Source organism: Plectropomus leopardus, chromosome 3, assembly GCF_008729295.1.
Source record: "Plectropomus leopardus isolate mb chromosome 3, YSFRI_Pleo_2.0, whole genome shotgun sequence".
In the NCBI taxonomy this organism is placed as follows: domain Eukaryota; kingdom Metazoa; phylum Chordata; class Actinopteri; order Perciformes; family Serranidae; genus Plectropomus; species Plectropomus leopardus.
The window spans coordinates 12,937,878-12,953,664 of NC_056465.1; the positions used below are offsets into that span (position 1 = coordinate 12,937,878).

General features: G+C 39.6%; 1 protein-coding gene across 1 annotated transcript in view; it reads left to right on the forward strand.

Moving 5' to 3' along the window:
- The window catches only part of cachd1 (cache domain containing 1), a 102,536-nt gene that overhangs the window by 41,937 nt on the left and 44,812 nt on the right, over positions 1-15,787 (forward strand). The window contains exons 2-3 of the mRNA XM_042483872.1: positions 249-311; positions 8,302-8,450. Of these exons, the coding sequence (XP_042339806.1) occupies positions 249-311; positions 8,302-8,450 (212 nt within the window). The remainder of the gene's footprint in view (positions 1-248; positions 312-8,301; positions 8,451-15,787) is intronic.

A 15,787-nucleotide genomic window follows, 5' to 3' on the forward strand; every position in this document is an offset into this window, starting at 1 on the left:
TTTGCATTCAGCTTCTTTTCACGGATCCACAATTTTGACAGTTTTTGTCAATGTAATCCCACAGCGCTGATAACAAAAGGCCTCTCCTCAGCAACATCTGCAACAAAAATCTATCTGTATAAAGCAACTCTGCCAATACTCTTCCTCAGGAGATATTTTTCAGTTATTGGATCCGAATCTTGTGCATTCCTCCTGATCTAACCTCACTGTCTCTGCTTCTCTCTCTCTCTGTCTGTCTGTCCCTACAGAGGATTTTCAGCTCGTTTGTGTACACTGAGAAGACATCAAACGGAGAGACAGAAGTGCAGCAGGTGAGTAACAAAGGCTTCTCCTTTCCTATGTGTGTGTGTGTGTGTGTTTGTGTGTGTTTGTGTGTACCTGCCTGTTTGTGCATGCATGTACCATGAATGGTGTCTGTTTGTGGTCTTGTGTAGTGTTCAATTCAGCAGCAATAAACAGACACACTCACACTCAGCATCAGAGGAAAAAGGGGGTTTATTAAAATTCTGCTGCTGCTTTCTCATTGGCTTTGAAGTTCTCTGTCTGTTTTTCCACTTGTCTCTGAGCTGCCCCCCCCCCCCCTCCGCTCACAATGTGAGTGCAGAGCTGCAGTCACACAGACTAAAAAGCCTTCAAGTCAAGAACTCCATCTTTTTTGATGACCTTAAATCCTCAAGTCAAAATATATGTGCAATTTTGCTACTAAAGTGGAAAAACTCCAAATTTTCCAGCGTCCAGCGTGAAGTCAAACATGATTGTGTGCAGGTGCTGCATATGAGTGTGTGTGTGTCTACTTCTGCATCAGGGATCTTGGAAGAGTGACGGTAAACACCAGACTGGTAAACAGCCACCAGCAAGAACAGACAGGTGGATGTTTGTTTGCATTCCTCCTGTGACCGTGCTTCTGTGTGTTTATCAGCATATCCATCTGTGTCACTGCATGTGTGTGAAATATATATTAAATGTCACCTTGCAGCTATTTATTATTCCAGAGGCGGCTTCGAGTTGGCCTTGAAGCGCTGCTGTTTCTTTCTCTTCAATAGAGATGTAGCCTTTTCTTTGCTAAATTGCACAAAAAGTCATATTTATACAACCCCAAATGTTTCGAGGCTATAGAGAGTTCATTATGATGATCATAACCTGTAGTGCAAGTCTCACTTTGTGTGCAGAGTAGGTCTCACAGTACCCTCAGCTGCAGTACAGAGTCTCAGGCTTTGAATTCACATGGATTCAGTGTTAATAAGCAGCAGTCCCAAAGCAGCACTGACTTCACCTCCTCATTGGAATAGTTTAACAGCTCATAGAGTGTCCATACATCCCAGCTGCAGCCCTTCTGAGGCGGACGCCAACTAATTCAGATGACAGCTCTGACATAGTTGGCTTGCGTGTTTTCTCTGGGCAGAGGGGCTGTGTCCACGAGCCAAAGTGAGGCTCAATTAGGACGAGGGGGTCTGCAGCGAGTGAGAGAGGGCGAGGAGCTCCCAGAGAGGAGCCACTGGCCCCTAGGATGAGTTTCTCCTCAGGAAATTTATTATTCAGAGAGACTCACAGACATCTGTCCCCCTCTAATGACAAGAGCGCTCCCTCTCTCTGTCTCTGTCGTTGAGTCTGTTCCAGTCTGTTCTATTGTTTCACTCAGTGGATATGCTGAATTGGAACTGTTGGCTGCATATGTTTTCATGCTGGTTCCCCATTCACATGCATGCAAGGCTGTGTCTTAGCAATGGGTCGTTTTAACAAAGTAATATCCAAGAGTTCTATGATAAAGAGTTGAGTATAGATCAGTATCCTACAGTTAAAGGCAAATTCAATTTAATACTTTTAAAGACCTTTTAATGCCACTTGGGATGAAATTTAAGACCAATTTTATTATAACCAAAACTGAAGATAACAACAACAAAAAAGAAAAACAAGTGCCAGATACCCCAAAGTAAAATGGCATGTCATAAATTTACAACGTGCCTGGCAAGTCACATGAAAACTCTTAATAACAGCTGAGACATCTTGCAAAGTTTTCTTTTTTTCCCAACTGTCATAGCCAATGTAACTGCAACCTGCAAGCAGACAAAGTGGCTAATAGTCACATTACTTTACGTGCATCGTCTGAAAACTGATGTGTCAAAAAATGTTGACTTACGTCCTCGTGTCTCACCCTACCCCCTCGAAGCTTCAGTTGATCACAATTATTTCTCACTCAAGCTTCAATCTTCAAAAGCTGATGCTCGGAACAGTCCTAAGTAATTGGAATGTTAAATCAAGCTGCTATCCTGTCCAGGTCAATCCTGTGAAAGATAAATTTGGTCTCAGTGAGGGATTTTACCTGTTAAATAATAAAGAACAAAAATCACCTTTTCACACACGTCTTAAATTTTAGTAGTTGATATAAAATTCTCAAACTAAGTATTGCAGGCCAGTAGCTCTGAAAAGTGGACACTTTGCAAATGTTAAATGAAGTGAAGGAAATAAATTCATCAATATTTACATTCTTAAAGGAGTCGAACCTGGTGCTTTAGTTCCTCAAACCACAGAATAAGAAATCTGAAGACCATAGAAATAGTTGAGCGTTCTTCGTGAGTGAGGGAGTGTTGTGGCTGTCACTCACAGTCCAGATAGCTCAAGTCTTCACAAGGTGACATTTACGGAGTGGAAGGAAAAGGACAACCAGATATGGTTCCATTCAAGTGAGAAATTGAATTTTCTATTATTTCACCTTTGTTTCAGGTCTTCGCTGCTGACATGTTGTGTTCTCAGTTTAATCTGTTTTACTGCATTTACTCCTGCATTGACAGTATCAGTTATAGACATAGGAGCAGTAATTCTCACAAGTTTGGTCAGTCCGTAACATTTTTGATTTTGCCATGTAAATCTAAATATGTCACTTTTTCTTAACGTATAACAATACATTTTACAAACAATCTGCAGCATCAGCCTGATATCAAATGTTTTTTGAATGTAGGTGTAATAATTAATATTATTGTAATGCATGTTTTTTTTGTTCATTCCACAAAATAGCAGTAATACACAAATATTTTGGAATTTTGATAGATTCCTCTCATCATATTTTTTTGATCATGCTTTTACCGTGTCATTTCCTCTATATTTTTTTTTTCATTTTAGTATTAAAGGACATTTCCTTGTGTCAAATCATGCTGAACGCTTGCTGAAAGTCAGCAGTGTGGATGTTCAACAAACCTTTCTGACGCTCATTTGAATCAGCAAGCCCACCTCTCTCGAGATGAAATGCACTAATTCAGAAACAAAATCAGTTCATCTAAGGAGAGGCAACCTGTGCAGTCAAGTTTCTACTGTGCAGATTCTTAGTTAGCGAATGTCCTTCTTGTACTCATCTCTATAATAAACTCATCCCAGAGTAAGACCTGGTCTCGCCATAAACACTACAGCCAGTGACTGTGGTCAAAGGCCGGCTGGCAAACCTCAAAACTCCAGCCTGAGATGTCAGTGTGCACCCGTTCCACTCACTCCGGGTCTGCGGCCGAACCAGCCCCACTGGGTACTGTAAACCTTAAAAGCTGGTCGGATGGGTCGCAGAGTGGAGAGAGGAGCCCTGTGTTTTGGAGAGTGTGGTTAATCTGCAGGTTTGCTTTGGCTGCACTGTGGCAGACTGTAACTGAAGCTTTAACTTGCACGGCTCGAAGTTTCTGGTTTCTCTTAAGTCACTCTGTTAAAAGTCAGGTCTTACTCGTGTCTCTGTGTCCCCTCCCACCTATGGAAACACTCCTCAGCTGAACACTGGCCCATTTTCCTCCTTTTTAACACAAAGTCCTCTGCAGCTAATTGCCACACTGCCATGCATGGACAGTACTGTGTGTTGGGGGGGGCACGTTTGTGTGTTTAACTTTCTGTCCGTGTGTGAGAGCGCACATATTAGTGTGTTGGTGTGTGTGTTGGTTGTGGTGGAGTAGGAGTAATTGTGGGCTGTGCCTCAGGCCCCTGTTAAACCCTTAATAGAATAGCGGCCGGCTGATTAGGTGTACGCGCGGTCAGTGGGTCGTGGTACATTTCCCTGTTCCTGGCTTGAATCACAGCCCTTTTACAGGCACCAGTAATTATGGGATGTGAACAATGGGGGTCCAGTTACTGTGGAAATAAACCTTTTTTTTGTATTCAACACCGCTGAGAAGGTAACATGCAATGGCTTCAGAAAGTATTCAGACCTCTGCCATTTTTCTGATTTTTTTCCGTTGTTGCCGTCAGTGCACACATGTGCAGTGGTGGAGAACGTATGCAGATACCTTACTACTTTACTTAAGTAAAAGTACTAATTGCACATACAGTAAGGACAATCAGGAATATGTACTTAAAGTATGAAAGGTAAAAGTGCCCTGTGTAGAAACAACAAAACAAAGCAAAATAAAAATAATGAAAAATAATAATAATTAACATCCAAAAAACTCCAAAATATATTAAAAAAATAGAAAATGACTTGTTTATCAAAATAGTTGAGAATTAATTTTCTGTCAGTTGGCTAGTGTAGCCTAGTGGAGTAAAGGTATAAAGTTGCTTTAAAAGAAAGTAGTACAAGTACCTCAAATGTCTACTGTCTACAGTACTTGAGTCAGTGTAGCCACTTAGTTACACACCCCCACTGTTCGTATGTGTAGCTCATGAGAACTCATTTTGAATAACCTCAAATGGAAATAAAGAAACTTAATTCACACATGTATTCGACACTTTAATGCCTTTAAATCCTCCTAAAATGCAAAGATGTTTTGAATTGAGTCAATTATGTCCGTTAAACTAAAAACCTCTGTAGCCCAAAGGCCTAAACAGATAGAATAACTTATACCACGGTCTGGCTGAATGTTCAATTCCGATTGGCTGCAGGATGTCCGTTAAAATCTGAATGGACACTTACTGAGTAGGTCCAGTTAAACTGTCTGTTCACAGTTCCAAATGAATATGCTGGCTTCCTAATAATATTATCTTGTAACATGAGTAAATCAAAGGCAGCAGTCAAAACCTCTGTTCACAATTTCATTCCAACATAAAGTGTCGTCCTTCAGTGCCTCGTCCTCTGAACACCACAGTATGGAGACAATAACACACTGCAGGAATTACACTGAGCCGCAATAATTTCACATCTCAGTCACTGTTCAACTCAGAACCTCAGGCTGTGGTTGACAGTGACTTAAGGTTATTAGTGGCTGGTGTTTGGTCGTGAAAATGTTTTGATTTGGGACAGTGACATGGCTGGATAGCTAACTTAGCTCGTCTCGTTGTTAAACATACTAACAAATTGTATTTGTCAACTGTAAATCATGTTTTTGACTTTAAATCTTGCTAGCATAACATTAGCTTTCTGGCTAATAGCTGAGCCAAAGTGTTACATAAACCGAGCTGACTACAAATATCTCCTGTGGCTAAGTAGTATCCAAGGTTCGTCCTATTTACTGAATAATGTTTGCATTGCATAAGAACCTTATGGGGCGGTAATGACTGTTCCAGGTATTTGGTTAACCCCCAGGTGCTACTAAGGAAACTGAGTTATGGCTTGTGAAAAAGGTTTTGATTGCAAAAAGCATAAAGATATAAATGCGTATTCTTACTTTTTATTTCTTTGGTAAGTGAAAATGCCCTTCGAAGTTGTACATTATAAGTTTTAAATGGTCTTCACTGCACGTCGGACGGTTCACGCCTATGTTGGCCATTAAAAACTGATAATGCGCACCCCGTCAGGCAGTAGCCTATCCCTAACATCATGAAAAACAGCACACAAAAAACTAAATGTTTTAGATTAATACAAATAGACTTTACGTCATACCAACAGGAAACAAAGTGTTACCAGTATAATTAAATCTCCATATAAATACAACACATTTTAATCTTGTACACATACATATTTAAAAGTAGTGATACAATAGCATCTGAAACATCCCAGCTGTGTGCTCACCACATCATTCACATTTCTTAAATATTTCACGGATTTTAAAGGCAGAGGTAATCCCAAAGCAACTCACTCAAACTAGTAATTAATTCTTCTGCAGATCTTGAGTAAACTGGTGGATCATGTGACAGCTTTTAAGTTAAGCGGATAATCCGTTACAAACAATATGCATGTGATGTTTCAGATTAAGATGATGTCAGAGCCTCACAGTTCCCCCTAACATCCTTCCAGAGCAAAATAAAGCAACAACAGAAACCTGTTGTGAAGAGGTGGTGGTGGTGCACTGGTTATTAATGTCCCTCAGGAGGTGGCCACATGGCTGGTTATTAGTTTTCCCAAAGGAGCTGGAACCCCATTTTTTTAAAGAGCACTGTGAGATGTGTGCTCAACCAGAACCCAGTCCTTCAGAGGAAAAAAAAGTATAATGTATGCGTGTCCAGGGTCCCTCATTAAGGGTCTCAGTAAATACTGATTGAATTAACTGTTTTTCCTTTTATTTAGAAACCCCATTTACTCTTCCTGCTTCCTGGTTTTCATGCATTTGAAAGGCACGTTTTTTCTTTGTAAATTCAGAGAAAATGTGGCTTGTGCAAGGCTGTTTATAACTTCAATTCAGTTTTATGCACCGGCTATTTTCCACAACACCTCTGCTCCCACTTTTCACTTTATATTGGCCTTGCGTTGTATTAAAGGTTGGATTTTCTTATTAAATAATGAAGGGTGCGCTGTGTAGAATGGAGTGTTTTTTTTGTTCTCCAGCCTCAGACATCCATCATCCAGCTCTGCTTTTAACAATGATTGATTTCACACTTAGTGCAGCCTGAGCTCTGGGCATCTTTGATATTGTTCAGCTTCATTTGTGATTATTAAAAAGTGTGTGTATGAGTGTTTGTGTACATGTGTATGCATGGACTTTGGATGTTTAGAAGTGAGGAAACATTTTTTCAATTTCAATAACAAATAGATGTATAAGATATAGAAAACAATAATGATGGATAAGATTAAGATATTTGGGGTATAGGTTTTCAAGGACAGACTCAACACATATATACAATTCTAGCATTATCTTAAGATCCACTGTTGCAGCAAATTTAGAAGACAGCGAGAAGGAGATGCACTTGAGAAAAAAGCATCAAAGAAATCAAATTAAGATTTATGCAAAGTAGACAACTAGTGGAAGAGAATACAAGTATAAATATGAATATTTTAAGTAAGTGCCGACTGAGATATAGTGAAGACGAAGACAAAAAAGGCTTTTATTTTTTTATAGGAGAGGAGCTGATCTAGGTCAGTTCTCTGTTGAGCTGTTATTTATAAGCATATAGCCCTCTGTAATGAGTTAACAGGGAGGGGAGACAAGGAATGAATGGAAATGCTTGACAGTAAACCATTATGCCCTGCAGAAATACATTTAAATACACGGGCGAAATACTGTGACATTGAGGGAAAAGAGTTTGTCTAGTTATTGTTCTTTTGTAAACCACAAAAATAACTTACAAATCCTAAATTTTGAACAGAAAGGCTCGTTCTGCATTAAACACCACTCCCACAAACGTGCTGTTAGTGTGCAACACCTTGCAACCAGTGTTGACAAAACCCAACTTGTAATCACTGCTTTTATTTGGTGTCAGTGCCACATGAGTAGTGTTTTAACAGGCTGCTGTGCATACTTGTGTAGATCCTTTATGGAAGTTTCACAGCTTTTAGGCAGACTGGGGGCAAGCTAATATCCCATTCAGCCTGGAAAGCAGGCTCTGTGTTGGGATTTTAATTTTGCATTTGCCAAAGTAATATTGTCTGGGCCTTTTAATTACAGAAGAAAGTTATCTGCCTTCCTTTGATGGTTTCCAAGTCATAGTCTTGCTAAAATGGGATTGACTGATATTTTGTGAAAGGCAACTACCACATCTTGTTGACCTGACACTTTCAAATCTCTTTCCAAACATTTTCAGTGCTGAGATAGCTTCTTTACCAGTGACAGTTTGTGTTTGTTACAAGTTGCGTATGCAGGTATATTACTCAGTCCCTCCAGGATTTAGCATGCTGCTTTGTGATTGTTGGATCCTAAAACTCCTTATTTTATGGCAGCTTTTTTTTATTTTTGTTTTTTGTTATTGTGATGTATGTTGTGATGTTAATAGAATTTGATTTTTTTTCTTCAATTAAATTGCAGGGGCCTGATATAACTTTAAAGAAATAGTGGTGATGCTGTCATGGATTCTGAGCTTATTATTATTAATAGTATTGTTATTATTATTATGAGAATTCAGTGTTTCCCACAGAATAAGAATCTATTTGTAATGGCACCTGCTTAATCTTGCAGTCTGAATTCAAGAAAGCAAGGGACGGTGATTCCACTAGTCATTGTTGTCGATGTGTCTCTTTCCTTTGTGCAGTTGGCCAAAAAGATTCGAGAAAAGTTTAACCGCTACCTGGACGTGGTGAACCGGAACAAACAGGTGGTGGAGGCCTCGTACACTGCTCACCTAACCTCTCCACTCACTGCGATACAGGACTGCTGCTCCATACCTGCATCTATGATGGAGTGAGTAACACACACACACACACACACACACACACACACACTTTCCTCTCTGTGTATGTCTCTCTCATAACCTTTGCACACAAATCTCTGCAGGAGGTTCATTCTCTGTCTGTAAACCCAGCTCCCGCTGTTAGCACCTGCACTCCCCTCTCCATACATTGCTCTGTGCTTCAACTGCACACACAAATGCTCATCTCTCCCTTGTTTAAACATGTTATGATCATCCTTTGGATTACATTACATCATTTACAGCCTGCAGCAGCACTGGTATGCTCTGATACTTGGCAGAGTTTTTAAACTCTACCCTTATTTCAGAGCCTATTGTAGCAGTTAGTAGTTGTGCCAGTTATTGCTTTTACTGCAGTGCACTTTGACATAAAGAAAAAAGTTTTATGGTACTTGGAATCCCAGAAGGCAGAGAGATGCTGGGCTTTTTATGGGTGATGAAGTTTTTTTTTTGAAAGCCTGGAGATTTGATGGCTTTGTTGGCATCAACTTGTGTTCTCTAGATTTTTGATTTCATCATGAAATTGTAAAACTTCTAAACCTTTCGGAACATAACTGCCAATCTTTTTAATGTCACAATGGCACAAAATTCAATTTCAGTGTGTTACCTTCATTGTGTTTTCTCATAAATAAAGTCGTGGGGCTTTGTGAAAAGGGTGCCAACATGAAAGAAGTCTATTTTTACAAAACTGGGTGAGAGACTGAATGTAACAGATTTAAGTCGGAGAGTTTAAAATTGCCCCAGCCTATAGTGCAGACCCAGCTTTTCAGCCAATCACCAACTCCAGCAGGCGAAAACACAGTTCAAAGCTGAGAGCTGCTTTCAGTTCTAATCTACAGAGCAGCAGCTGTCTCTACCCTTCATCCCCTCTCTCTCCATTTCTGTCTATCTCCCTCCCCTTTATCAGTCGATGTAACCAGTTATTGCTCTCTGAAGTTTTTCGTGCTGCAGACTTCACAGGCTGCAAGGTCACCTATCTTTTCTTCAGTCGTGCAGAGAGGAGGCTGCCTGGCTCAGGGCCACTGGCCACCTGTAGCCGAATCATGCATGTGACATACTGTACATGCATTCAACAGTTGTTCCCACGCAGGCATGTTGTGTTTACGTTCCAACATGTGCACTCTAAACCCAGGTTTAAAATCGGGGATTTACAGCTTTGACAAACAGTTTGAGGCAGTAATTCTTGAGAATAAGATGATACAAGACTCGGGTAGGAAGGATAGAATGATGCAGTCGGGAGTCACATGGGTGGTGGTGGTGGTGTTTGGGGGGGTGGACATACCAAACTGAAGCTGAGTCTGACAGATCCCTCAACTTCAAAGGATCTTCCTCGGGGGAGAAAAAAGGCACGGAGCTCTCTTGCTTTCATTTTTCTAGGTTTATGCAGGATAGTGAGAAACTTTAAGGAGCAGAATGCAGAATCATTGATCTCTCTCTACATCAGCACGCTGCATAAGGGGAAGCTATATAAAGAACCAAGTACCACTTAGATTAAATTAGGCTTTGAAATATTCCTACAGTATGCCTAAAGTTGATGGGAACTATGGTTTTTGAATGCTAACAAAATCATTATTCTTCAAATGATTGGTAAATCCATACCAATAACTTCGGGGGTGTGGAATTTTCGGATGATAATAGTTAATTGCAGTCATATCAGCGTATGTGAATTAATTAATAATTACCTCAGAAACTGTGTCGCTTCTACTTAATTTGTCCAGTTTCTGACTTCAAATTGTCCTGCTGTTTACATGCCCCGGTCAAGAATCTTATAAAACACATTTAAGACATTTTTCTCAAAAACGTTTTTGTATATTGCATTTTTACAAAAAAAAAGAGAAAGTGATATCAGTTTATAATGATTACTTCAAATTCTCAAATGTAAATAGACTATAGAAATAATAATGAATGTAGCTGCATGATGTCTCCCACTGGTTTGCAGAGACATGTTTAAAAGCCTTGATTTGGGCATTTTGGCCATGGCTGTTTTGGATTTTTGGAGCCAGGAGTGACCAAATATGGAATAGAGGGTTGAGCTTTGTAGGACTGAGGTTGTATCTCACTCATGAACCGTGGCAATGCATCCAGACAGCCTGTCATTTAAAAAGGGCTTTTGCCCACAATTATGCATTACTGAAAGCCTTTAAGCCTTAACACTTAAATGGGTAAGTTATGTAAAAACTTACTGCCAACCATGCTGCTATTACACCCTCCCTATATGTCCAACAAAAAAATTTTGTTGCATTTCGTTTCTATAGCGTTTTGCTTAATAAAGGCATACAATGAAAAGAAAACATTAAAAAGTAAAAGAAAAGAATAAAGACCAACAAAAAAAGGAAAACAGGATCTAAGCCAGAATCGGGACAGGAGTTCAGCTCTCTGTAGTCCACTTTATAGTGTCCTTCATTAGTCTCAGGCATCAGCTGCTTCTGGGGGTCTCAGTCAGGTCAGCCAGTTTAGAGGGGGATCAGATGGTTCACAGGGTGTCCATGTCTGTTAGCCATCAAGCTAGCAGGCTATCATTTCACAGGGAGGCCACCGAGGGCAGTGCTTAGCACCCGGTGGTATGCTTTAATCACTGCTCGCTCTCAACGACAGACCGTACCTGAAAATAGAAAATGTGTGTGACTCTTTGACTTAGGGCGTGCGTGTGTGTATCGGTGTGTGTGTGTGTGTGTTTATATTTTTAACATGCAGTCTCCAGGTGCTCATTTCAACAGTTCCACTGCTGTGCAGTTGTAAAAGTGAGAAGTGTGCTTGGGAGCAGCCCAAACCATGACATTTAATGGTTTCATTTCACCGGCAGTTCCAGAGGAGATAAGCTGCAAATGGACTGTGCAAGGAAAATGCTATTCATATGATCCCAAAGAGTTCTTTTAGGAGGTAAACAAACAACTGTAGACGGAACGTACAGAGGGAAATACAGCATGATAAGGTGTCGCTAAAGATGGTTAGGGCACTCTAGCTGCCTGCAGGCAAGCCCACATCAGTGTTTGACCAGCATCATGTTAAACCTCAGTGCAGTTTGTTGTTTTTCACATGACGTAGCCTAAAGATAATGAGGTACTGAAGTTGCTAAATGAAAAGCAAAGACACCAAAGTTATTACAATTTATCGGAGTAAAGCATGAATGTTTGTTCCCAAAACTTAAAGCAATTGATCCATGCATTGCACTTAAAACTACCCTCATGGAGCTGCTTCGCATTAAGTTCATGACCATGACTATTTCCACTACTGTATCTAGGACAATTTCAAGAAAAAAACTTTTTGCATATTGGCTTCATCTGCGACAGACACAGATTAATCCTTATGGAATATGACTCTCCAGTGCCATGGGCATGAGACACACAACTACTGTGACTGGATTTTCTTTTAATGTGAAGATCTCAAAAATGAAATAAGAATCATTGGATTTCTTATCCAATCCATAACATTTCTTACACTAAAAACATGGAGCCTTTAGAATGTTACAAAAAGCTTTTTATAAACTCTAGTATATCACTAATAAAGTTGATGTGCAAGAATGTGTGAATGAATGTGTAAGAATGGCTCCAACTCATATCACAAAAAAGATCCACGACAGATAAGATTAAATGCAGGTTTCTGTACTAAAAGTACGATTTACTTATTGGTTTACCCACCTGCTTTTACTGCACCCCAACATTGCAAAGTCACCATCATGACTCTGGGTCACTTAGAACAAACTTAATGCCAAACATTCTTTCATAATATCATATGAGGGATAATATTGCACAATTTCTAATACCTTCACTCATAAATTAAACATAAAGATTAAAGACTGCATAGTGCTAATACAGAGCTCCCGTTTCTTAAGAGGAATTCTCACCATCTGAGCTATTGGCAGATTTACAGTCTAGATCAAGAGTATATGTGGGCAGCTACTGCTTCAGATCAAGCTGATCTTCTGGTCTGCTGCGTCAGCACGACGATGATACCTCTGTTTGCACATTAGAGAAGGAGATGGCAAAACACCAGGCAGGTTGGGAGGGGGTTTTGTTTAAGTGACCTTAACAGGTGTTAACATTTCCATCTCTCTGTCCACATGCCTACTTTAATGTCAACGTCTTCTTTCCCTCCTCACTCTTCTCTTCTTTGTTCCTCCGTCCTTGCTGCCCTTCAGCTTTCCGTTTATTTATTCGTCCTTCCAATCTTTGTTTTCTCTTCTTGATATTCTACCTCCCTCTTCCCTGTCATTCCAGTCATTCCTCTATTTTGATTACCTTCCTCCCATCTTTTGTTGATATTTAAGGATAGACTAAGCAGTGAAGACATCTTTGGGTCTCCACTGTTTTCCCTGTTTCCAGAACTTGTACATCCATTTAGACTTAAATTAACAACCGGAGGCGGCATTTAGTTTCTCAACCAAATTGATTATCCATGCACTGTGATAAAATGCACTTTTTTACAGTCTTCAACTGTCTTCCATGCAGGTGCACAGCGATCTAAACGTACTTCCATGAAGCTTAAAACAAGTTTTGAAGTTCTCCCTGAAAACAAAATGTTAAACTGTGAAAACAGTAATGGACAATAAATTCAAACTACAATTCAGGAAAAGCTAAGATATCATAAACAAGAGTTAGACCGAAGTGTTATAAAAATGGATAAGTATAGAAAAGGGGAAACTAGATTCACTTAAGTACAGACTAGCTGTCAAATTAGTTTCATTGTCCCCCATGGAAGGAAAGAAATGAAAGAAACCCATTATGTCTCTACAGGAAGTACTACACAGCAATACGAGTTTAAGTTCAAAAAGTAAAATACAGATTTAATTTGCCAATTTGTGTTAGCAACACATAGCCTCAGACAGTTGGTATAATGGCCAATTTTGTTGGCAATCAATAGATGGCAGGAAACTACCAGATTGGTACCTACCATCAAAAAAACTTGCAACTATGCCAATTACTTACTGACTTAACTTGGACTTGAGCCTTTTGACTTGAAAATACTTTATACCCTCTACAAAGCCCAAAACTTTAAAAGTATGTTCTTTAAAAAATGTGCCACCAATAAATGCATTTCCCTTCATTTTCTGCATCCACTGATGTTAACACTACCAGCAATTTGACACTTCACTTCTTCAGATTTACTTTGTGTGAACAATCTGACAGATTCCAACTAAGTTGCAGAACAGAACCGATAAGAACTAATGTTAAATTACTGAGCGCCAGTTGGAAAAAAATAATGCAAAAACTGAATTGCATGATGCAAAATGTGCAATATAAAGAAATTGCAGATGGAGACACAACAACTTGCAACTTTGTTCAACATCTGAAGTTACTTAAAGAACGGTAAGTTGTGGCTAATGTTATCAGTTACCAAGCTAATACTAATATAACTAGCTTTGTTACTGATCTGTTGTTAGAATGGCATTGCATTTGGTTTATGACTTTTTGAGGATTTGAAACTCAAAGTTGAGGACTTGACTTGAGGATTTGACTTGGGACGTGAGTGCAAAAACTTTACAGACTTGGTTCCAACTCTGGTACCTACAGGTAATATTTAACTAAACCGAACTGCTGATGGCAGAATAGAAGTGATTTTGGAAAGTTATTTCAACAAAAAGAGCTCATTGTCCAGAGGATGCCGCAGCCAGAAGTCCTCTTAGCATTCTTTACCGATTTTGCATTGTGAGGCATTTATCATACCGAAAGACCTTTGATTGTCACCCTCAGGTCAACCATGTCTGAGGGGCCCACTGCCAGAGGCCCCGTTCACCCAGTCTGTAATCCATCCATTATGATACCTCAATTCTGATCCTTGTTGATCCTCCCTTCCCTAGTAAGTAGGTTATCAGCAGTGTGAGGGTCTAAAAAAAGGAGGGAATGGAACAAATGGCAAACATGACATATTAGAAACAGGTCCAGCTAGTCATGTACAATCCTTGGATGATGTTTTGAGGCAGTTAGCTCAACAGTGTAGAAACATGCATTCCCTTAGTGACGTATTTAGCCACTTTTGGGGCTTTTGTGTGGGCAGTATTTTCCGACTTCTATACCTTTTGTTCATGAGTTATATGTTTATGAGTTGTTTGTGTGTAGCTTTACAGTCCAATACAATTCAGTGCAGTGACCTGGCAGTAAAACAGTTAAGACATTTTTAAGGTCTAGTTAGTGTAAAGAATTATTTTGTCTACCCCCTTTAGACACATGAGGGAGGCCAGAATATTAAAAAAAAAAGAAACGCCTCTCATTTAAATTCAGTCAGTGAAATGCAAAAACAGCACAGATTCAAAATCCACTGCAGCTTTTTTCCTGCCTTCTTGTGAAAGTAGCTGCTGGACGGCAAACAGGATTCCAAAATCCTCTCTGCATATTGATATTGAGGAAATCTGTTTGGATAGAGCTTTCTTCAAGCACTCTCTCCATTCTCTAACTAGCATGTTGCCTGTTTCACCGCTGCTATTCAGTGAGGAATCACAAACACATTAGAAAGGGTATTACTCTTGACGTCGAAGCTCGCACTGCTGCAAGCCTCTTCAAGGTAATTGTACTCACTGGGCTTTTTGAATGGCGTATGATTGCCTCCTTTGTGGATATACATGGTTCCTGCAGCAGGGTACATCTTAATATAATGGATTTTATAAACAGTGGATGGCTCTAAACTGCCGAACACGGCAGGTGCTGTCTTATTTAGAGGTGTCTGCCCGTTCCTCTCTCTGCTATAAGACACCGAGCTTCATGTCTTTTCACCAGTGTGAGGATTTGTATTTCCATAATTGGAAAATCTGATTTTTTTTTTTCTTTCGCAAAACCCTTTTGGCTCATCATAACTGATGCATTGTATATATTTCAGTTTTATTCTGTATTAAAAACATAGAAAAAAAAACGTCAAAATGCAAAGAAGCATCAATTAATTGTAGTTTGAATCTTTTTCAAGGACACTCACAGGCCAGTTGTCTACATGTTGAGTTGTCCTCAGGATCTTTTTTAATTACTGCATAGAGAACAACCCCTTTTGGGAGGTATGGTAATAAAGCAAGCATTCCTACAATACATTATTAATATGCATATTAAGTGGAAGAATTATTTAAAGCAGCATGCATTCAGTGTGGTTAAGAGTTTGTAGTTATTTCTGTAAATTGAATTAAGCTTGTACTGTTGTTCGTGCTTGTGTGTGGTGAGTCCAGCCTTTCTAAAAAACAGATTTTTTTCTGCCCTCATTAAAATGTTTGATCAGAATCGAAGCCCCCCCCCTCTCTCTATCGTCCTCATATGTGTTTTTGATGTGGAATTCAAAGCGGCTGCAAATGTATTTTTTATCTGGCACACATTTGTGCTGAGCGTCCTGCCCACCGCTTCTATGCAAAGTGGGT